Here is a 23,725-nt window from a genome sequence, read left to right on the forward strand (position 1 = left end):
TATCCAAGAATTTGTAACGAGGAAAGAATTAAAAAATCAATGTGACAAGACTGCTGTGTATTGTTGATGTTTCTGCAGCAGACTCATCACCGTTGTGACAGCTTTTATTTTAAGACTGCATGTATTTTTTCCCTGGAAGTCGAGAATTAGATAGAGATGTTAGCTTTTGGTTCATGTAGGAGAAGGAGGGTGCAATTTACACACCGATCATTGTTGCTCTTAAGTGAGACTAGGTAGAGTATTTGATCATTGTCATTGATTTCTCCATATTAGTAGGGCACTAAAGTTTTCAATCCCTGCTCAGCCATGGAAACCCACTGAGTGATCTTGGGCAAGTCACACTCTCTCTGTCTATGGAGATGTGGGAGTCCTGTCTTTTTTCCCTGTCAGTGTATAGCTAGTACCTCTCAACAGGATCCATAGATATTTTATAAAATGAACGGTCCTTGTGCTGAATAACATCTGAGGCTCTTGTGAGATTGTACACAGAGGGTACCTTTTACACTTGGGAAGTATAATGGTACATGTTGATAAAGAACCTAAAAAGAAATGGGTAAACTACAGAATGGTGAATGAAGAAGGTATCTGTAAATTCAGATATAACTATATTGATTTTTTGTTAACTAAACCACTTTTCCTTTTTTCCCTTTTCAGAAACTTCAGAGAAAGTTGAATACTTGGGAGAAATTGGATCAGAGCACTGGTTTGGATATCAAGTAAGTGAAGGGTGCCAGTAAAACTCTGGGCCACCAGAGTATTCCAATTTGATCACTATTATGCAGAAGAGCCCACTATTTCTCCTCTTTCCTCCCTTCTGTACCACATGCAGGTTGTAACCCATGCTGTATTTTTGATAATTCACTGGCGTATTGAATTTGCCAGCATTTGTCAGCCTTGATGGGGAATTAGTTCAGTTCCTAGCTTTTAAAGCTTGCTTGGCTTCTGGTGAAGGGGAGTAGAAACATTTGTTGAAGATAAGGCTGTGCGCTACCTTATGTTGCTGTCTGTAGATTTGATTATAGGTAGAGATTACTAAAATTTAAGTACTGTAGTTATAAAGTATGTGATCTTACATTATAGACTCTGAGGATAATGTAGATTAGTTCATCTTAGGGATTCCTGCAGAGTGATTTTTTCTGTGTATTAGCAAACATTCTCCAGCAGGGAGACTTGTACATTACCAGAATATGTTCTTTAGTTACTCGATTGTGTGCACAGGGACTGCTTAGAGTAACTGCTTGCCACATTAAGTGTTTTGGCATTAGATATAATGGAATTTTTGGGACTGATGCTTTTGAGTCCCTGATGTCCTGTCTACCAAACTTCATTGTGATAAGCAAAAGCAAGGAAGTGAGTCAAGCCTTTGCTTATCTCATGCTGTTAATGTTTAATGAAGTAATTTCACAGTGGGAGTAAATGAGACTGAGGGACTTCTTTTTACTATGAACAAATAATCTCTTCATTTAAGACTGGATTACTTGATTTAAAAGTTAGTGAGAATTCTGATTGCAGCATAGTTTCACTACCAAGATGGATTTCTTCATGTAGGAGTGGAATTTGTTCTTCAGAAAAACATTTCTTCTTAGAAGCATGCCTTGAGTGGATTGAGATAATTAAAAATCCTCTACTCTGAGATTAATCTAGGCTTTTTACCACTGGCTTTATTTTGTGGACAAGTAGAAGCCTGGGGTCCTTGAACTATTTCCCCGTGATCCTTATCAGGATGTCTCATCTGGAGAGCCTTGTGAAGCTGGGAGTGTTTCCTCAACCATATGAGGTTAACATACCCAATTTCTTTCTGATCAGTAACTGCTGTCACTTTCGGTTCTAGATTTAGTGGCCCAGAGTTAGTCATCTTCCATCTGTTTGGTGTACAGCATGCCTGCACCATACACAGGCATGCTATACGCGGCTTTAACCTTATGCAGAAGGTTACGCTGCTGGAAAAACAATGGATTTTTCACCTTACTTGCAATGTCTGCTGGCTTTCATGAATATAGCATAGCTAGTTTTAGATTGCCCCCTTGTAATGATCAGTAGGTCTAAATGCATGTATATCACACACACCAACAATCTTAAAGGCAGCTTATGCATATGGAAGTAAGTCATTATCCACTAGATGGCATACTTTTACTGAACAGACTGGGAAAACCGCTGCATTATTTTTCTTTTGTACTTTATTGGTCTTCATGTAGTAGAATATATATCAGCAGGGGTTATGGTAGGTAGGTTAGGTTTTCCATGCTCTCTGATAAACAGCCTGAGGAGAAAGCAGACGTCTAGCTTTGCTGCTGTAACGGAAATTGTGGATTCCTTACTTCAATGGGGCTTAGCTAGTGAGAACAATTTCTTGCCTTAACAAGAATCTGAACTCTTATTCAGGAGGGCTTTTGTTGCCATGATGCATTGACTTTCAGGAGTAAACCTGCCTCTGTTCTATGAAGGGAAATCTTTGTGGTTTATCAAAGCTATGGTATGTTGGATGGGATGAAATCATACAGTGATTTCACTGTGTGAAAAATCACACAGTGGCTTTGTTAAAAGAGTATGGTCAGTTTGGAACTGAGTATTACGTACCGGTAGTGTTTGTAAGTCTGGATCACAGTCATGAAGCTTGTATTCACAGAAAGTTGACTTTAGGTTTTGTGCCAAGAGTTTATAGTGGAAAGATATTAATGAAGATTATCAATGGAATCCTAACTGAATTGTAGACAGTCATCTTCAGACCAATATATGCACCAGCTCCCATGTATGTGCCTAATATAATATTAAAAGTAAATTGGAGTTTGTAGTTCAATGCGGGGGGGGGGGGGGGACGACGACATAATATTTCTTTCTTCTATACAAACTGAAAAAGAGCCCAGTGTCTCAAAGGAAATATCAGTGTAATATGAATTCAGGCCATTGTTTAGTGAATGCTTAGTTTCCATGCAGATTACCAGTTACATGCACTGGACACTGGAAATAGCTTATTCTTTTAAATGTTATTTCTTTTGCCTAGAGCTAAAGCTGCTGATATTAGCATTTTTCTTTCCTAGCTCCCTCTGTGTTCTGACTGCTGGCTGACAGGGCTTCAGGAACATGTTCCTGATGTGGCTGAGACCAATTAAGAAAAGCAGCTAGCGGATTTGGCTAATTTTTCCTTCTGAGAGGAACTACAAGAAATGGTGCCTGTATCGATTAATGTAAATGCACAGGGAGAATGCATTTCTCCATCCTGAATGGACTGTGCAGTTCAAATTAATTGCCAAAATGGATCTACTCATTCTGGATGATATGAAACCATTGCTGTGGTTAGCCTTATGCTGTTTTCCCTTCTCTTAAGTAATAGTTTGGTGGTGCAAAACTACGGATGCTAGACAGCATGATGTGGCCACCTTGCTGAATCCAAGCAAGTCTGGTTGTGCTCAGAGCTTGGATGGAAGGTTACCTGGGAACTCTGCCTATGGGGACTTGGATTCCATTGTAGAAGAGAGACAGAGATATCAAAATAAGAAATAATGATGCAGCATCCTCTCACAATGGGTTTCTTTGCCCCTTTGAGTGACCACTAGTAAACTGATGTGCAACAGAGAAACTTGTATGCAATCACGTTAGTTTTTCATTATTTTTGGAGGGTGGAATGAGGCATGTAGCCACTGTGAAGTCAAAGGTTTTCATGGCTGGCATCCATAGTTTTTTGTGGGTTTTCTGGGCTCCGTGGCCATGTTCTAGAAGAGTTTATTCCTGACATGTAGCCACTGTTCATCATCAGCCATTTGGTGGCTGGAAGTGAGAGAGAGAAACTCACTAATTGGGCTTAATCACACAATGCTTTCCCTGTGGGTTGTTTATCTCTGCTTCTTTTGCTGCGAAATGAAAGGGAGGGGAAAAACCCCACACTCTATTGTGCGACACAGTCTGATTAGCATCTTTCTTATAGAGGAGTAGGTGAGGCATTCTGAGGACTCAGGACCATGGTGTCTCTTCTGAGTCGGGTCTGATAAGAATCTTTCTTTTCTTGAAAAGGAGGGCAGAGGAGAAGCTGTGTGTCTTTTTGTGAATGACCCTTAATAAAGCACAGAGGCTGCTGCTGAAATGAAATTCATTCGTTATCATTACAGTTCCCTTAGTTTTCTTCTTGGCAGATAAGGATCACACTGGCGACGGCTGAAATTATAATCACATTTCCATTTGTACTACGTACTTGGCTTAGCAATGTACATTAGAGAAGGCCGCCAATGCAGTCTCCTTTCCAACCTGCCTGCTAGTGGTTTTGGTTGCTCAAAATTTGGCAAAGGGAGAGAGGGCTTGGTGGAATACAAATGGCCTAGCTGGTCTAGCTTTGCGTCAAGTGTTAAATACAAACACTGGTATGTCATGTGTTGACAAGAGTATCAATGGATACTGGTCATGATGGCTACTAGAGAGTCAGCATAATGTAGTGGTTTGAACATTGGACTCTGGAGGTGAGGGTTCAAATCCCAGCGTCTTAAAGGATGGCAATAGCAATCCCCCAAAAAAACTTTCCAAGGAAACCCCAAGAAGTCGGGGTTCAGCAGATGTCAGAACCCAACAACATGATGGCCACCATGCATTGTGCATCTGGAATCCAGTTGCTGGGGAACATAACTGAGATGATGCTCTTAGTTCATGTTAGCTTTTTGGCCGCTGTGTCAGCCACTCAGGCCTTCCGTCTCATCTCTTTTCTTATGTAAATTGTTTCATTACTAAGAAGGACTCTGGCTGTCCATCCAAGTGTGTCAGGAAGATAGTGTGAAAGTGGCAAGAACTGATTCCAACACAAACATTTTGATGGGAGATTAAGCATTCGGTAGCTGAGTTGTAATATCAGTTCAGAGAGGCCAGCTTTCCAATGCTCATTTAGTAGGGATTGGGGAGGAAAGAGAGGTGGACTAAACCAATGTATCTGCCTGATATCACTGAGGAGGGTTATGTAACAAGTGTTTATTGTAATGATAATAGTGTACAGTTAGTTTCACATAATAGGTGTGACACTTTTCCTGTTACGAAGAGCAGGAGACATAGGAGATGAACTTTGAGAATGGGGGGTACAAATTGTTGCTGAAACCAACACAAACCTTTTACAGGTTATTTGGGTCCTGATAATATAACTATTCATCTGCTTTACATCACCCAGTGTATGGGATGTTTGTTGTTGTGCGCCTTCAAGGTGTTTCTGACTTATGGTGACCCTATCATGGGATTTTCTTGGCTTGATTTGTTCAGAGGGGGGTTTGCCTTTGCCTTCCTCTGAGGCTGAGAGCATGCAACTTACGCAAGGTCACCAGGGCATGCAACAACAAGGACAACATTTTGAAGTGTGGACCATGTGTTTCACAGATTGTGCAGTTTTCTGTTTTCAAAAGCAATAGGAAAAGGATGGCGGGTTCCAAAACATGAGAGCATTTGTGGTGCTTGTAAATTTTCAGTTGTTAGCTATGATTTATGAGCTGTAGAGAGAATGTAACTTCATGGTGGCTGTTTGCAAGCTTCCCTATGTAAAACAAGCTGTCACATCACAGTGGGATTTTCTGAATATGGAAGGGAAAAATAAATATTAAAAAGGAACAGAGCTATTCTTTGTGAATTTCTCTTTGCTGCTTGTCGCTGTTGAAACTACCTTGGAATAAAGGCTGGGTTTTTCTGTTTCCTGATTTCAGATATGGACTAAATCTACTTTCGTGAAAAAAATCTCCATCTTATTAATGAGTTATAAGATAATTGAGGCAACACTTGAAAAATGGAGCTTGTGGACTGGTTTGAAAGAAAAGTGTTTGAACAGTTGAGATATTAGATGGTGCTCTCAATATCTGTCATGGAGAATTAATTCCCAGCTGATACTATTGCTTGATATTAAGGACAGTTTTCAGCAAGAGCCATAATTTATATAGCTTGACTAGCTATAATTGTTAAATTTATGGCTTATTCTACCTTTCCTGTCACCTCATGTATTGCCCTTGCTCTCATACTCTGTAGTGGTCTGTAAACACAAGTATGTAAAGGCTTTTATGCTCTGGGAAGCTGACTCTACTCAAACTAGCAGTGGCTGTACTCATCTATATTGGGTTCTTACTTGCTTATTTTATTTGGAGATGCCAGTGACTACATGCATATTAAAAGGTGTGCTCCTCTTTTGAGTACCTCCAAAGCAATCCTTACTTACTTCGGAGTCATACCGAAGACAAGAGGATGATGCAGAGAGAGGCTACTTTGTCTAAAGCCACTTAGTAAGTCTGTTCAAAAGAGGTTCTTCCTGACTCTTGGGCACCCTTCTACACTCATCTCTAACATTGCCTTTGAGGAGTTGCCAGAAAGGGAAGAAAGAAATAATAGTAAGATATTGGAATGGGTCACTGAAGTCAATGCTGTGGAGAGATGACATTTTTCTGGGAGCACCATTTTATGTCGATTAAAACTTCAGTGCACTTGATGGGCCTTGCTTATTACACTAAGTGTTCTAACATGAAATTGGATGTTTCTCACGTTTCTATTCTTTTGGGTTGACCAGACTGAATGGATCCATGCCCGTTGCTCTCATTGTTATTAATCGTTCAAGGGAAGGGGGACCTCCACATGCAGAAGACCGTTTCTGTGAGTTTAACAGGTGCTGGGGATATACAGCCATGAGGGCCATCATGTTCATGCCCTGCTCATGAAAATGCCAGGGTGTCTGGCTGTTGCAAACAGAATGGTGGCACAAGTCTTAACAAGTGAGTTCTTATACTTTTGCGTTTCATTGCCAGCAAGTGGAAAAGGCTGTAGTACAAGTGGCTTTTCCTCCCTTTAAATGTGAGACGATGCTCTAAAAATATAGTTGAACCTGAGTACTCAGCATGCTGTAAAGAGAAGATGTTTCCAGCATGCATATATCCCCTCCTCTTCCCTTTTCATACAAAACCACTTCTAGGCAAACAGTCATGCCTAATGTAACTACGCTAAAATTATCATTTATATAGCATAGACAAATCGGCAAGAGGACGGAGTGCTGCTGTTGGAGGATTCCAATGTTCACATCTTACTTTGATTCAGTCTGTGTCATCCTGAAATTTCTACAAACAGAAAAAAGTGCCAGATTCTCAGAGTCATTTATAATTGTAACTTTCTCTATTTCTGTTTAATTGTCCTTGATTTCATTTCTAACCTCTGTGTCTGCTGAGAATCTGATTGCAGTTTATGAGGATTTAAGAGCTGTGTTCTATGTGTCAGAGAAAGTATAGCAGGTAATATACCTACTTGTTTTAAAAATTTACAAATGATACAACCAGTCATTTGATATTTAAAAGAGTAATGAAATAAATATCACTATAATACAGAACAATTATAGAACTATTCAAGCAGTTTAAATACAATCACTTTGAAATGCCTGCACCAAACCAATGTTTAATTTGCTTTTGAAAGGAATGCCATATTGGCACTAATTTTACTTGCCTTAAGAGGGATTTTCAGAGCTGGGCACTACAACAGTTTAATGTCTTTTTCAGATGCATAATGCATCTCTACTAATGAGGAAATGCCACAAAAGGCCTCATCTGATTATTTTAATGTAGGATGGATGTGGGAGAACAGACTTGCTTCTGATATTTGAGTTTCAAACCATTTAAGCCTTCGAAGGTCAGCACCAATACCCTGAATTTGGCTTGGAACTAAATAAGCAACCTTTGTAATTACAGTATTTCAGAATTGGTGTAACATATAGATAATTCCATCCAGATTCTAAGTTTCTGAGGTGTTCTCAAGGATTGCCCGTTTTTACATGACAGGAATCCAAACTGGAGGTAGCCAAAGCAGGGATCACTATATTTAAGCTATTCCTTCCCAGGAAAAGCAAATAAGACAAATCTGATAAAAGGTGTTATAACCTACTAAAGCCACATGAATCTCTACTGATGGTTTTGGATTAAGAAGCACTGTGTAATTGTACACTTACCTCTTCCGGTGAATTAAATGGATAGGACATTGATTTCTGGTGCATAGGAACTATCTATCCGCGTGATTCCTCCATCTTGTCAGGATTCAGATTTATTTGACTTTATTCAGCCCATTACTGGGTCTGGCATCTTCGCAGCCTCACATTGCTCAAATAGACAGGACAAATAGAACTTGGTGTCATTACCACCTTAGTGAAACTTCAATCCATATGTTTGAGTGATATTGCAAAACTCTGTGGCAAAGTGCTGTGGGAAACTACCAAACACTACACTCTGAACATGAGCCTACAGATGAGAACACAACTGTCACATTGCTGTGCTCACCTAAAAAGAAGCCCCTCAAATCCGTCTAGAGTACTGTGAAATACAAGAATTAATTTGCAGCGCCAGTAAACATTTTTAACTGCTTTGCTATTTGCACTACATGTTTGGAATAGACTGGCTTTTTTCTTCCTTTTGCATGTAGGTTAAGTGGTGATTTAAATCTCCTTTGGTAATTTTGAATATGGAACAAAGGGTTGGTGGTAAGAACGGGAACAAAAATGTTTTCTATTGTACACTGTGTGTAAAACAGAAGGAAGAAACATTAACAACCTAAGATACGTAGATGACACAGTTCTGCTAGCAGAAACCAAGAAAGACCTGGAGGAATTACTGAAGAAGGTCAAGGAGGAAAGTGCCAAGATAGGTTTAATGCTGAACATTAAGAAAAATAACAACCATGGAAAATCTACAAGAATTCATCCTAGATAATAAGAAAATGGAAATAGTGAAAGAGTCCCCATACTTTGGATCAAATATTGATTAGAGCAGCAACTGTAGTCAAGAAATCAGAAGAAGACTAGCATTGGGAAGGGAAACTGTGAAAGAACTAGACAAGATCTTAAAGTACAAAGATACCAAGTTGAATACCAAAGTTAGGATTGTCCAAGCCATTGTATTTCCCATCACCATGGATGGATGTGAAAGCTGGACAGTGAAGAAAGACGATAGAAAGAAAATCAACTCATTGGAGATGTGTTGCTGGAGAAGATTGCTGAGGTTACTGTGGATGGCCAAGAAGACAAACAAATGGGTTCTAGAAGAGATCAAGCCGAAATCTTGCTGGAAGCCAGGATGGGTAAACTGAAACTGTTGTACTTTGGCCACATCATGAGAAGGCATGAATCACTAGGAAAGACAACGATGTTAGAGAAGGTAGAAGTGACAGAGTTCCACAACTGTAGAGAAAGCCTTGTCTCATGTACATAACAGCCTAGCTTCTATGTATGGTGGGATATACACTGGAAACTGAAGTTGCATATTTATATGGGAAGAGATGATTTTTCAGATAAGTTGGCCACAATGCGTTGAGAGTGTAGTCTGTCAAACCCTTCACCTGGCATTGAATTCTGAATCAAATAAGAAGCTGATGCAGCAAATGGCGAGTTGATATTGATATTCTAGCAAATTTATGCATTGCAGTTTTTTCTTTCTTTTTATAATGTTTTTTTTGATAGAAGTAGCATTGTAAAAGTGGTAAAATAGTAAGAACCTCTGAAAAATAAAGGCTTGGTTTAACCTTTTCCATTGTGCGTTTAATTTGCTCTCAAACCTTCTGGCTGCTCTTTCATCTTTCCTCTGGTGTACTGTGCTTACCTCTGAGAGATACTGGGAAAGGCTTGCAGTCTGGAGAAGATGTTTCTGCTTGAAGTTAGCAAGCTAAATGAAAGCTGGCACAGGACGAGCCGATTCAGGGAATTGTTGCTTTGAAATTTGTGAAAACTTAGGGTTTTGAAGTAAATGTTGGATATGATAAGGCTCCATTGAATTTGTATGTTCAGCAGAAACCTGGAAATGGCTCTTAGCAGCAAATTTTAAACTGCTGATCTAGAAGGTGAAAATTGCCAGTGCAGTATTTTGAAAAACCTAGTAGAGAACGGAGCCAAACTTTTCACAGCTGGGTGCAAGTTAACTTACACAAGACATGGTGCTTCTTGGAGCAGCTTCACACATTGTGAAGTGGCAAGCACCCATGCGTTCAACAAGAGCGACAATGACGCATGACTCTTCGCACCAGTTCTTTATTGTAGAATGACATTGAGATTGTTACCCATATCCCAAAGGTATCTTCTCCAGGCGAGGATCTACAGAAGCGATTGTATGAAGTTCTAGGGGTTCAGTGACAAATGAAAAATTAACTAACAGTTGGGTTTGCGCGGTATGCACTTGAGATTTTGGATCCTTACTAGAGGATTGGAACTGAGTCACTCATTTTTATTTTATTTTAGAGTGTTGTTCCAAAGGAAGTCAGGGAATTGGAAGCTGGTTTATTTATTTATGAATTTCCTTGCTCAGTTTTGGCAAGCATGCATCCACTTGCTCACATTACATTTGGGTACGTGGTTTGCATATGCATTGTTATTCCCAGTTTTGCGGCTGCCCCCAGTAGACTTCTGCTGCACTTGGTGTTGGCATAAAGCCTACTGGTAATTAAAATTATTCCATCTAGTGGCTTTCTCCAACAGTTAACCCCCTTCTGCAGTGCTGCCATTTTTGTGTTAATGACAATGTTGTCAGCTTGTTTAAGGAACTGGCACTGGAGAATGCCGTCTCTTGAAGGACCTGGAAAGCCTGTCATGAGAAGCACTTCCTAGGAAGAGAATGTATTATTGCAGCACTCCGTTTCCAAGTTTAAGAGGTACAGTGTGGAAAGCTTTCTGCTCTGTTTTCCCACAGTTTGCCACTTACTACATGTAGAGAGATCTTGTAAAGTCCTGAGGTCTTATAAATGCATCTGAGGCAGTAGGCTGAAGTCTACAAAAGTTCATGCTGCCAACTTCTTTTCAGTTAATCTCAAAGGTGCTACAAGATCCCTCCACATACTGATTCTACAGACTAAAATGGCTATATCTTTGAATTCCACCAGCACTGACTAAAGCTAGGTCAATACGAGTTGAATTGGATAATTGAGCGCCAGTCAGATTTGAAATCCAAAGTTGTCAAGTAACTTTGACTGTCGCTAGAAAATAGGTTTATTGATGCCTACATCGAACTAAATTGTACTGTTTAATACAGGGATGTGCAAAATCTTTGGCCCCATACAGACAGGCCAAAATAAAGCTGCTTCAAGTCACTTTGGAGTTATGCTGTTTAAGTGATGCATGCATCCTAAGAGTCCGGAAGCTGCGCCGAAACTGAGCTTTAGTCCTTAGGACTGGATCGTGGCTTTGGCACAGCTTCCGGACTCTTAGGACACATGCATCATTTAAACAACATACCTCCAAACTGACCCGAAGCAGCCTTATTTTGGCCTGTCTGTATGGGGCCTTAATTGACTTTTTTGTGCCTGCCCAGCCTTGCTTAGCCCCAAAGTCCCAGCACCCACAATCGTGTGGGTCCTTTTTAGTGACAAATTCCCCCCCAAAGGATAAACAGTTGCATCTGGCATGCTTTGTACAATATAAAGTGATATACAACTGCCACTCAGTAGATCCAAGAATATCATTACCTGTGGTAGCTTTGGATCCTTTTGTACTAGCTTCAGTCCCTGTTGTGAGACTCTTTTGTTTCCCATGCAAATTCAAGAAGCTGAACCAAACAAGGCAGACTCTCCAATCCAATCCTATCTTCTCTGCAATGTACTGTTCCTTAGAAGCAGCTGGCAGGCTCTGGTTGCCTTGCTTTGGAGAAGACTTCAGATTTTCCTCCTGCCTGAACAATACGCTTTTGCCTCTGTTTATACAGCATTGGGCTGCATTTGTTTCTTTCAGAAGCATGCTTTGGTGTCTGGAATGCCTCCATTTACAGACAGCCCTTGCCAAATTAATTTTATTTAATTATCTCCTAGGGCTAAGCTTGAATAAATTTTGTGTTAAATTCGCCATTTCTGTCTCCTCTGAACGAAATGGAGTTAATATCCTTGTTAAAATCTGATTAAAACTAAAATTGAGTTTTTTGAAGTCTGATTATCCCATGAAATGGAATTTTTAAACCTAATTACAAATGGATTTGCATAATTTTTTCAGCACCATTGAAAAGTGTTGAAATAAATTTATTAATGAAATCCCCTTCTGCCGTCTCCTTGGGGCATGATGTGACTGCAGGTGGCTGCGGGGCGAGAGGAAAAGAGAATCCCTCTTGTCTTCCTTCACTTCTACTGGAGAGAAACACATTCAGTAGAAGAGCCCTGATCCAGCCTCATACAAAACAACAGCAACAACCCCTTTTTCATTTTTTGGTGACACTCAGCTAGTATTGATAAAGGACAGTTTCTGAAGCCAGCTGTAAACTTGAATGTTGTTGACATTTTTGGGAAGGAATTGAGTGTACTTATGATTCTTATAACTACATTCACTCTCTTCCAGTTAACGTTTACAAAGTCAGTTCAGCATTGGCATTTACGAAGGGCATAAAAGCATATCGTTTTCTGTTATTGAGTACCTTTAAGTTGTTTCCAACTTATGGTGGCTGTAATGCAATATGGGGGTTTCTTAGCAAGATTTGTCCAGAGGGGTTTTGCCATTGCCTTCTTCTGAGGATGAGCGAGAGTTGCTCAAAGACGCTCAGTGGGTTTTCATGGCAGAACAGGGATTCAAACCCTGGTCTTTTAGAGTCCTAATCCAGTACTCAAAGACACTCTCATCTTTTATGGTTCCAGTTAAAAATAGTGATTTGTCTGATTGTAAGCTGTTTCTGTCATGTGTTTAGTCATATCCACTTTAGGCTGGATACTCAAGTCCCATTAAATACAGTGGGACAGTAAGATGGTGGGGCTTGTATAAAATGGCAAATCAGGGTTTGCTTTTTGGAAATTATATATATTTTAAATATTTTCAAACTCTGGATGCTTGAATCCGTGAATAAAAAAATCCATGGACAGGGAGGGCTGACTGAAAAGTGATGGCATAGCTGGCAACTGGCAAATGTATAAACATAAATGAAACCCTACTTAGATGCATTTGTTGCTGCAATATATTTGTTGGTTTGTAATGTAGAGCCTGTATAGACATTTGTTTTATGCAAATATCACTCAGTCATCTGTGAAGAAAAGATAGTGACGCATCTATTAAATTTGTCATTCAGTCTGAGGAAATCAGTGTTTAATGGCATTTCGAAGAAAACTGCAAATCAAAATAAAAGATGAGCCCACTTGCTTTTCTCTTCCAGTGCCACTGCAGACTGTTTGTTGATGGTGCTCTAGATGCATTGCCTTTTCACATTGGCAAATGCCGAAAGAGCACATTAGGCAGGGAAATTTCTCAAAAACTTCATTTCCAGGAGCTGTGCGGAGGAGATGTCAGCATGTCTGTGACAGTGATCCAGCCCTTATCTTAATCCTAGTCACAGGAGCCTGTGGCAAAGATACAGGGAGTTGTAATGGTGTTTGGCTGATCTGAGCTCAGTGTCTGAGGCGAGCAACGAAAGCAATGTACCAGTTTGCTGGGGAGTAAGCTGGCAACGAAGAACAGTAATTGCTGAAATGCCACTGTTTACATCTTTAATGCGATTACTCTCCAGCAGTTCACTTTCTATGAATGAGTCTTCAAGTCTGCTTCAATTTCTTTCTGGAGTGAATTATGCATTATTTATGGATGATGGTGATGGGAGTTGGCTTCTTTTCAAGGGTTTATTATATCCACTTAGCATTGAATGCCTTTGGCTCTAAGACAGATGCTCATTCTTTACCGCTTGTACTAATGTCCGTCACTGTTTTGGATGTGACAACTTTCACATAATCAGAAACTTGGAAAGGTTCCTTTTTAAACTTCTGGGCTCATGCTTGCTAAGGGATTATGGGAACTGTAGTCAAAAAGAACATTTCCAAGCTGTGTGTCTATATTTTGAGCATATGTACCAAGACAATCAAGTTGTCATGAAGTGGTTCCATCTGTTTTTGCTGAAGAAAGAGAAACGTAAAATGTAAAAAGCTGCATACTCATGAAATGTACTGGCACCTAGTGCTTTTGTACAATAAGAAAGCATGGGAGCTCTGCAGATAGTGTAACTGGGAATGCACCACATGATAAATATTCAGCCTTTGTCATCTTTTGCAAGGACCTCTTGTTCCTTTTATAGAAAGGGAGAGATGGATTTAGAGAAAGGGAGTGTATGCTCTACAACTATCTGCTTTGACTGGCAGACTTGGGCAGAGGTGTTTCCCATCACCTTCTCACTAGAGAAGCCGGGAATTAAACTTCAACCCTCACTGCAGCGTCCATGCACTATCACAGAATTGTCATTCCCACCCATAGCTTAAGAAATATTTTGCTTAGATCATGAAAGCCCATCCATAACCCATCTTAATTGCCATGTATTTTGTCCAGGCTGGATCATAGTACAAAATATATTGGTTGGGATTGGGAGGACATGACAAAAAAGCATTTTGGATAGCCAAAAGAAGAAAAGAAGCTTTCTGGCTGTGTGCAGAAAAGAGTGATAGCTCAGTGGTAGAGCAGACCTTTGCATGTGGGATGTTCTGAGTTCAGTTCCAGCCTCATTCATGTAGGGTTAGTAAAATCTCCTATTTGAAATCCTTAAGAGGCATGGCTAGTCAGGATAGACAGTACTGACCTAAATGGATTAATGACATAGCCAAGGCGGCTTCCTACATTCCACGTGGATTGTCTCCTCTGACCTAATAATTCTAGCTGCAAAATCGAGCAGACTAAAGAAGCCGTGCATTTAATTGGCTGTCCTTTCTACTAGGAGTCTGGCAAGAGTTTTTGTGTGGTTCACTTTGTACTTTCAGGTCCAAAGCGTTGACGGTTGACCTCTTAAGGAGCTTCCACGAAGCTTTGGACCTGAGCTGTAATTTGTCCTTGCATCCAAACATGTGCATATATATATTAAAAAGATGTGCTTTAAACCCCATAGAGAATCGCTGCATTTGTTTAAAGTTCGGCAAGCCTTCTTTTTCCATAGCTAAACAGTTCAAAGAGTGCATCTTGCTAATCAGAGGCATCGGCTGGCATCCCTGGGGTGGTCACACTGGTTTAATTGGCGCTGGGGCTGCTTTGAAGTCCGCTTAATCCTCCCTGAGCTGGGAAAGAAGAGTCTGAAGGCAGTGACTTTAAATCTGAAATGTTCTTCATTTTATTTACATGTGTCTGGGGAGGCGTATAATTCATTTTTCCTGAAGCTGAGTCGCCAGCTTCTGGACAGTTGAGTGAGACTGTGAGACTCAGTTCATGGAGGACTGTTGAGTAGTGTGCATGTGTGCTAAGTTTTATATACCCCACTTGGCCCAGATGGATTGATCGGTACATACGCACACAGATGTACACATATATAGGTCACTTGATATTGTGATGGTTGTGGTGCTACTGTTGCATGTCTTAAATGGGTTTCTGAGATTTTGGTCAAGAAAACAGCCACTCATATCTGGAAGGAAAGCCATCTTCCTCTTTATGTTTTGACAGCTGTTGCTCGTGTGGGCAAAACGAGGTCTCCGATGTGCCAGAGAAGAAGCATCAAAAGGTTTGCAAAAGTGCAAAAACTTTGTCAGAATAACCACTACAACTCCCCATGGAAAAACCCCAGCCAAACTAGTGGGCTGGGGAACCCACAGAATGTCTTAGGGTCATAGAATGGACGAGGAATCCCTGTCTGTGATCAGAGACATAGCTCTAGCCTTGGAGGGAAAGATCTGATCTTGGATCACCTGTGCTTACATTTGCGGCTCTCTCTATGTGCTGTAAGGAAAACTGTAAGGAAAACTTGAAATACTTTGCACCTGAGGTAATTTACTCTGCTGTTTCATAAATCTCATTGAGATGTGGAGGATTTGGCCTTGCTCCTCATTATTTATATATATAAAAAACCCCATTAACTTCAGTGCTGAAGATGAGAAAGGTGGCTAGGAGGAGGTCTAGCGAAAACAGAGAAGGGCGAAGAGAGGTGGGTCAGCTTGCCTTCCATCTCTTTTACTGGTCAGCCCTCTGTTTGTGAACTTTGGTGAAGTGCAACAGCAAAGTAATTAAAGTGCATCACTCTGGGGAAGCTGCAATAGAAACGGAGCTTGTACACAGATGCGCTTGCCATCATTAAGAGTGGAAGGGTCAGTCTTTTCCTTGGTTACCAGCAATTTATCTGTGTACTGAATTAATTGGAATAAACCGAATCTTCCAAATGTCGCCTTAAGACCAGATTAAAAAGGCTCCCAGACCTCTATGTGCAATTTCTTTCTGGAGTTGGAGGCGGTGACAGGCCCTGAAATTTTGGGTCCCCTCTTGACTGCTGCTGAAGTCCAAGCTCTGGGGCAAGGAAGATGCCTATAATTTCTAATATAGTGTGATGCATTGGTGATAGTTTTGTTTTCCCTTTTCCCTTTCTGTACATTTTGTTTTCTCAAGTCTGGAGTGTCAAATGATAACTACTCTGAGATACCTTGGAACCTTGAAAAATAAACACAAACTCAATTCCTGGATGCTATTTAAGTGAAGGATGTTGTTTTGATGACTTCCGTGAGAAGAGCAGCGGTCCTGTCAAGTGGGCTGTAAATTGTAATTTGAAAGGAAAACAAAATCTGTGCCGTCCAGTCTTTTGACAGATTCCTTTTCTATCTTCCCCCCTTTAATATTATACTGCTTTTAAAAACGGTAGTCTTGCATTGCTGAGTTCTTGGCTTTTCTCATACTCAGCTCCTGATAATCAGTGTTACTCCCTTGCATGTGTTTAGCTCTTGCTGTTTTGGCGCTAAGCGGAATTTGGTCATTCAGAATAGGGATTTAAATGATGTGGTACTTCATATAACTCAGTGGCCCCCCAAACGCACAAAACACCCCTGCAAGTTGGCATTTCCAGGAAAAGAAACGGTGAGCTGAGGCTTAGTGTAGTGTGAAATCTGAACCTGGTTCACAGCTTGTGCAAAACACCAGTTTTGGAAGGTAAGAGACAGTGTTGGAGCTGCTTGCCACGATGTTCTTGCCCCATTTGGGTGGTTTCAGATTTCTAAAATCATCTTTAAATTATTCCTTTTTAAATTATGTGTACTTCAAAGAAATGCAAAGAGCTTTTCTTAAGAGTGATTTTTTGGCTTTTATTCCCTTAACTTCGACGCTGGTCTAATGTGTACCTTAAGGGTAAATCTTTTTTTCCTTGGATTCTAAATGCTGGTTATTTCTGACTGGATAATGAGGAGGTTCTCACCATGTTTTTAAAAATCCATCTGTATAGTACTTTACTTATTGGGACAAGTTGGCAAAAACTGTATTTATGGGTGCCAAGATTTATTTGTGAGTAGCTGATATTTTTGTACTTGCTTTCCCCTCATTCTTTGTGAATAGGTTAATTTTTATTCTTGAATAAAAGTTAACAACTCTGAATTTCCAAGTGAAGTAAAGGCTATGATAAGACACATCTGATGAAACCGAAGAACAATTTGTGCTGGAGAAACACAGCTGGTGTCACTGCTTCTGTATTGTATGAAGACATTAGTTTATGGCCATTCCTTAAAGCAGTGATTCCCAAACTCTGGGAAGACATCTTGGCCAATGGTTTGGGATTCTGGGAGCTGAAGTCCTAAACACCTGGAAGGCCAGAGTTTGGGAACCACTGCAAGTCATTTCCAACTTATGGCAACCCTAAGGCAACACTATCATGGCCTTTTCTGGGACTGAGAGTGTGGGACTTGCCCAACTTCAACCAGTGGGTTTCAACGGCCGATTGGGGATTCAAACCCCAATGTCCAAAATCTGCCTACACTCAAACCACTGCACCGCACTGGCTGCCATGACATGTTTAGAATTTAAAGAGTATTCTGTTTAAGTCGATGGCCATAAAAAGGTTAAATTCTCCTTTATGTGACGAGAGAGTGCAATACCTTTAATACTGAGAGACAGTAAGTTTTGTCTAGAAGTTTTCCTTCTGTGCATTTTGTTTTTCCAGGGACATAGTAAGTTCTTAAAAAACGTGTTTTGTTTCATAACTTAGGTTTATGAAACAATGAATAAATAAAATATGAGTGAAAATTAAAGTTGTAATCAACATTTTCCCGTAACTATGTAGCTTTTAACATTTTCGGATAACTATGTAGCTTTGGGAATGCTGAAATGAATGTTACATTTTGCATCACTCCCTCTGTCTAAATTATGTAAGGGAAACTTCTTTCTATTAAGTTTGCTATTTAGTGGCAAGATCTTTAAACATTAATACACACACATGCTAGTAAAAGTAGTTTTCAAGTAATGTTTTGCAATTTGCAAATATCAGTAATATTTAAACCATGCATAGCATACTTTATTGATTTCTTCTTCTACTACTATAATATTTCAGTAGAGCGTGTTTTGACGTTTGGTAAAAAATTCAAATGCTTATACAGCAAGTAAATTTAACATGGCATACAATATCAGCCTATGAAGCAGTTTGTTTTAAATAGTCATTTTAACGTACGTAGATACATGTATTTTAGAGGCTATGGTTAGTTCTAAAGGCTATTTTTACAATTTATTCATTTGTATTTTGGAATGTATTAAAATTACATCTCCCTGGACTGGATATTGTGGAATAATATGTACTGTGAGAAATAACAATCCTTTCTTTTTAAAAGAAAGGTTAGATTTAAATTATGGTTTTCAGCGGCAAAGGTTTCTGGATATGGTGATTCTTATTATATTACATTTAGTCCAAGATTTGATTATTTGGAAATGAACATGCCCTGGATCAAACGCTATTTGCTTCTCATATCGCACTTTCATGTTTTGAAATTAATGCCTCTTTTGTTTCTACCTGTTTCTGGAATAGTATGTTGTTCAAAACAACTGTATTAACAGTTGTCTCTGCTGGACGGTGTGCTGTTGTCATAACCTTTGGTATATGCAGAAAATGTGCTCTGTTTGCTTGTGCTTCTCTTCGTCGTGTGCCTTTGGCTGCTTTTAATTAGATGTACTTGAATTCCTGCACTGCTGACCCTTGAGATGGAGAAACACAGTTTGATGAATGCAATTAAATCTCTCTAACCTTCCTTTATCCTTTCTCTCTCTCAAATTGTTTGGTTTCTGCTATACTTCACTTCTTAATTATACACTTGTCTGTTCGGTTTTTAATGGTTAAGTCTATAATGTAATGGCTGAAAATTCTTACCTTGTACAAGATAGCTCTACGGAAAGGATCCCTAACTGGTAGGAGGGTATGAATACATTGACAAGTTGGCACCTTTTGGTAGAGTGGGACAGACCGGGTGAGTGCAGTTTGTAGATGATGGCCCAAAAAAGAGACTTGTAGAGCAATGCCTCCTACCATGATGATCGTGTGCAGTTTAGTAGAATAGACTGCCCCTCAAGTAGACTTTTCCATCTGTTGTGAAGTTGAAGGCTTTCATGGCGGGCATCCATAGAATTTTTGTGGGTTTTTTGTTCTATGTGACCATGTTCTGGAAGAGTTTATTCCTGACGTTTTGCCGGCATCTGTCGCTGGATATTCAGAGAAAAGAAGATGCCAGCCACAGATGCTGGCGAAAGGTCAGGAATAAACTCTTCTAGAACATGGCCACATAGACCGAAAAACTCACAAAAATCTTCCATCTATTGTTTCTACTTAATCCTTCAAGTAGCCGAGAGGTAAAAGCATTACAGCATGGGGAGGTGATTCTGTAGAGAGTGAAAGAAGACTTCTTATGCAGAGAACGGGGAATGTGTGACCTTCCAGACATTGCTGGGCTTCAGCCCCAATCATCCGTATTACAGTAGGCTGTGCTGAGTAAAGCTGCTAGGAATTGCAAGTCAACAATGGTTGGAAGGCCACATGTTCACCTCTTAGGATATCTGGGTTGTGTGTCTGTGGTTGAAGTAGTGGCTCCAGAACAAAAGTATTTCAAATTATTGTAAATGCTTGGTATTTGATGCGTGAGTATATGCCTTCAAAATGCCTGCTGACTTGTGGTGACCCCATGAATTTCATAGGGCTTTATTTCTTATACAAATAAAAATTATTATTATTATTATTATTATTATTATTACTAGTCAAGGAACACTCAGAGCTGGTTTTCCAGTTCCTTCCTCTGAAATGGTATTCCGTGCCGTTCTTCCATACACGTACTAGCCATACAGTAGCTGACCATGCTCAGCTTCCAGTAGAGATCTTGTTGGACTCTAGCTTCCCCCATTCCTTACTGTTTGTTCGGCTGCCTAAAATTGATGGGACTTGCAACATCTGGAGGACTGAAGGATCCCTTCCGCTATACTAGAGTATATGAATGTTTTTCAGAATTCGACTCAACAGAGGGCACTGCTGAATAGCGCATAGAAGTCTGCTTCTGGCTCACAAATTGAGTTGCTCTAATCACTAGTTAAATGAGACAGTAATTCGGGTTCTTATTGAATTTAAGAAATGTTGTTGTTGTTGTTGTTGTTGTTGTGTGCCTTCAAGTCATTTCCAAATTATAGTGACCCTAAGGCTGTCACTGGGTTTTCTTGCATACTGAACCATTTTTGTATTTTCCCCAATCTTTTATCACTCAAACTGTCATGTTTCTTCCCAGAGGTGCTTTATATTGTTGCCTTTTATTGCAGTGGAAACCTTTATTCACAGGCCATATTTACTTTCAGTTACATGTTAGTTTGCTGTTCAAATAAAAGAGAGTGTGCTTTTAAGGAAGTTCTCCAGTTTAATATTTGGTATGGATAGAAGAGACTTGTAATACATTCAGAAAAGATACCAGTCCAACTTTTTGCACTGGGTTTGTGGTTCATTCGTGCCTAAAATGGGAAGTGAGGCAAGAACGGAGTATCTTGAAATATGCAGAAGGTTCTTTGTCTGATGGTCTGCCTGGAGCCAATTCTCAACACCAGTGGCCAAATCAATGTACAATCCTGCATGTTCCAAATCATACCAACATATTCATTGACTGAAGCATTTTTATCCTATTCCTCAAGTAGAAAGTATCTCACAGCACCTTACATACAGTCAGTAAAAATGGCATCTCCTCTTTTTAGACGTCCAGTGTAAAACAAAGATGCAAAACAAACACACTGGAGAGTAGTAGGAATGCCCTTGTTGCTTCATCTCTTTCGGTCTTGGTCAGAGAAGACTCAACAATAATTTAGCAGGTCTTTGTCTGAAGCAAGAATGGTCTTGCTTCATCTCCTTTGGTTGTCGGACACTAGACTGGCTGCCTGTGATGGAAACTGAGAGAAGAGCGTGATGTAGGTGGTCCTCCAGAAGGACTGAAAGAATGGCAAAGCTTCCCTTCTTGTCTTCTCAGTTGCAGTCTGGTGGACTGGTTGTTGCTGCGGACAGTGAAACATTGGGTCTAGGTATTTGTTTCTGTTCAGTAAAAGCAAATGTCAGGGCATGATTGTGATATATCTGGTGTTATGTATTGTATCCCTTGGTCTACCTGGGGGCTTTCTAAATAATAACAGTATTTTCCATTAAGGAAAGATAAGCATCTCTGTATATGTGTGAACTTCTACTGTGGCCCATTTGTTTTTGTTTTTTAATAAATATGTATTTCTATGCAATGAAACCCTGCCATTTCTAGTGGCTACTACATCTAAGTTTCTCTAACCATGCATTGTGTGTCTTCCACTTGTTTAGGAGCCCCGATGATCTCTCCAGGCATGTTGTTGCCCTTCAGCAACGGGAAATTGTTCTGAAAGAACAGAACTCTGCCATCTCCAGCAGGTAGGGCTGTCAACAGAGATTGCATTTTAATAGGCACTGCAATGTTTGTCAAGCAGAAAGGATGTATATTCTAGTTCAAGACTCACTGGGACGTGCTGGTGCTTAGCTAGCATGAACCCCAGTCTGGATGTGCACCAACAAGAGAGATTTGCCTGTATTAGTTTGTCATTGTGAGGCTCATACTGCAAAAAGAATGCCATTGGGCCTCCGTACTTTTGTGAATAATTGTGGTTTTGAAAACCATTGGGGAAATGAGCAAAAGCCAGTACTTTCAAATCCCATTTGTCTCTGCAGCTTGAATAGGTTTTGAGTCATCTGCAAGGTCAGGATGTAGTTATATAGCAGCTCTAAGGTAAATGAAAAAGATTTTGCAGCGGAAAACACCAGACCATGATCAAAAGGGTTGGTGTATTGCTCTCTTTGCATTTTATATCTCTTGTTTTGGTTCATGGGTTACACTTTGCAGGAGCAGGAATACTAATTAGAGATGTGGCACCAATGTGGGAAGCTATTTGATATTGCTGGCCTCGAATTATGAGTAGCTATGGAGTTATAAAAATATGTGCAAACCACCTGGTTCAGTTCTGGTCTGCTGTTTTTAAACCTATGCAGAACTATTAAAAATCTTGTCCGTAAAATCAATGGTAGTGTAATAATTTTCTACCGTTTAGACTTGTATTTCTTTAGCAATTTTGCATTGTCTTTGTGGCCTGTCAGATTTGAATACAATTGAACTGTAGCTAGATTTGGTGCTAGTCAAGAGAAAGAGGTTCAGGCATAGTGATTCCATGTCTGGATGTGCAAATATACCTGAATTGGGAGCTATCATATTGGATGTTCCAGATCAGCACATCTTAAATGATCTCTTGTAGAGGATGAGCAATTACTATTTTTCCTCTGGTGTTTTGGGGACAAGTACCATCTATGGCTCTTTGGCTATAGTTTTTTCTTTCTTTCCTGGAGACTTGCCAAGGACTGAATTGGTGTCACATTGGTTTTGTTATTTGCATCACGATGCCTGTGGCCTGAACATTCGGGTGCACATATTTGGTCTTTTAAATACTAATTAAAATATATGAATGCCAGAAGTAAAAAATGTCAGCTGAACCTGCTGACATTTGTTAGAACGTCTAAATAAGGTCTTTTAACTGCGTGGCCAGTTTGCTTTAAAAACCAAGGGTTTTAGCTTTACATTCTTTCCAGATTTCAGGTTTACCTTCTGAACAAAGTGCTGTTTCAAAGATCTAGGTTGTCTGAGATGTAGGGAATTGGTGGGATAGCTGAAGGAGTATGGCCGTCATATGGAAGGGTCTTGCCAAGCTAACGTATGTATGCTTTCACCCACAGAAATTGCTCCAATAAAACAACAACATTTAATTCTCCAGAGAGTTCACATCTTCATTGGCTGGGGTGATTACATTTTTAGTTGCAAAGATGGAATGCATGTTCCTGTTGAGAGTCCAAAAGTGAACAACTTGCCTTCTGGTCTATGTGCTGTTTCCCAAACCATTTCATTTTCTGACAGTATGGCGTAGCGATGTCTATTCTTGTTAAAAACCACATTGGAAGTGGAGTTCCCTAGAATATCTGGGTTCTGGCACTTGACCTTCACCAAAAGTGTTAGCTTCATTTCCCATTTCCTTGTGATAGATACAGAGCAATCAAACTGCAACTAGTTCAATAGTTTAATTCAGTAGTTAAATCCCCTGTCCATCCAATCTAGTAGCATCTTCTAGTTTCATCCTGAAGCGTCTCTTACCAGTTTTGGAAGCCTTCCAGTCATGTACATGGGCAGTAAAGTTTAGATTGTATTTTAATTCAAAGCACCTATAATTGCTTAGCTAGCAAGTTGTTAAAATGACTAGCCAAACGTGAAATTGCTGAGGGCAGCAAGACTAGTCTTGTCTCTTCTATGGCCGGTGTCAAGAAAGCTTCACAAGAAAGTTTTGCCTGATACTTTCGAAAGAGAAACATGTTTTTGTTCTTTTCAGAGAGCCTCTAGCAGTGTAATAGCGAAGATGTTCTCCAATTTAGGGATGATACTATTTAATGTTTAATTTGCAGGAGCAATATTTTTGTTCAGGTAATGTCTGTTTACAAAGGCCCATTCACGCTGGCCATGAAATTATTATTATCTTTTAAATCTTCCAAGGCAGTCTAATGAGTTCAATTTCTAAGTGTCAGATTTTTCC

General features: G+C 39.9%; 1 protein-coding gene across 2 annotated transcripts in view; it reads left to right on the plus strand.

Annotated features, from left to right (window-relative positions):
* Positions 1-23,725, plus strand: part of LOC149306482 (mitotic spindle assembly checkpoint protein MAD1-like) — a 366,682-nt gene that overhangs the window by 10,718 nt on the left and 332,239 nt on the right. For both annotated transcript variants that reach the window (XR_016282433.1, XM_089539539.1), the window contains exons 9-10: positions 655-716; positions 21,447-21,533. Coding sequence is in view for 1 of the 2 variants with exons in the window: in XM_089539539.1 (XP_089395665.1) it covers positions 655-716; positions 21,447-21,533 (149 nt within the window). In the remaining variant the exon portion in view is untranslated. The remainder of the gene's footprint in view (positions 1-654; positions 717-21,446; positions 21,534-23,725) is intronic.

This window comes from Sceloporus occidentalis, unplaced genomic scaffold (assembly GCF_023333645.1).
Source record: "Sceloporus occidentalis isolate IW3139 unplaced genomic scaffold, rSceOcc1.0.p SCAF_10, whole genome shotgun sequence".
NCBI classification, from domain to species: Eukaryota; Metazoa; Chordata; class Lepidosauria; order Squamata; family Phrynosomatidae; genus Sceloporus; species Sceloporus occidentalis.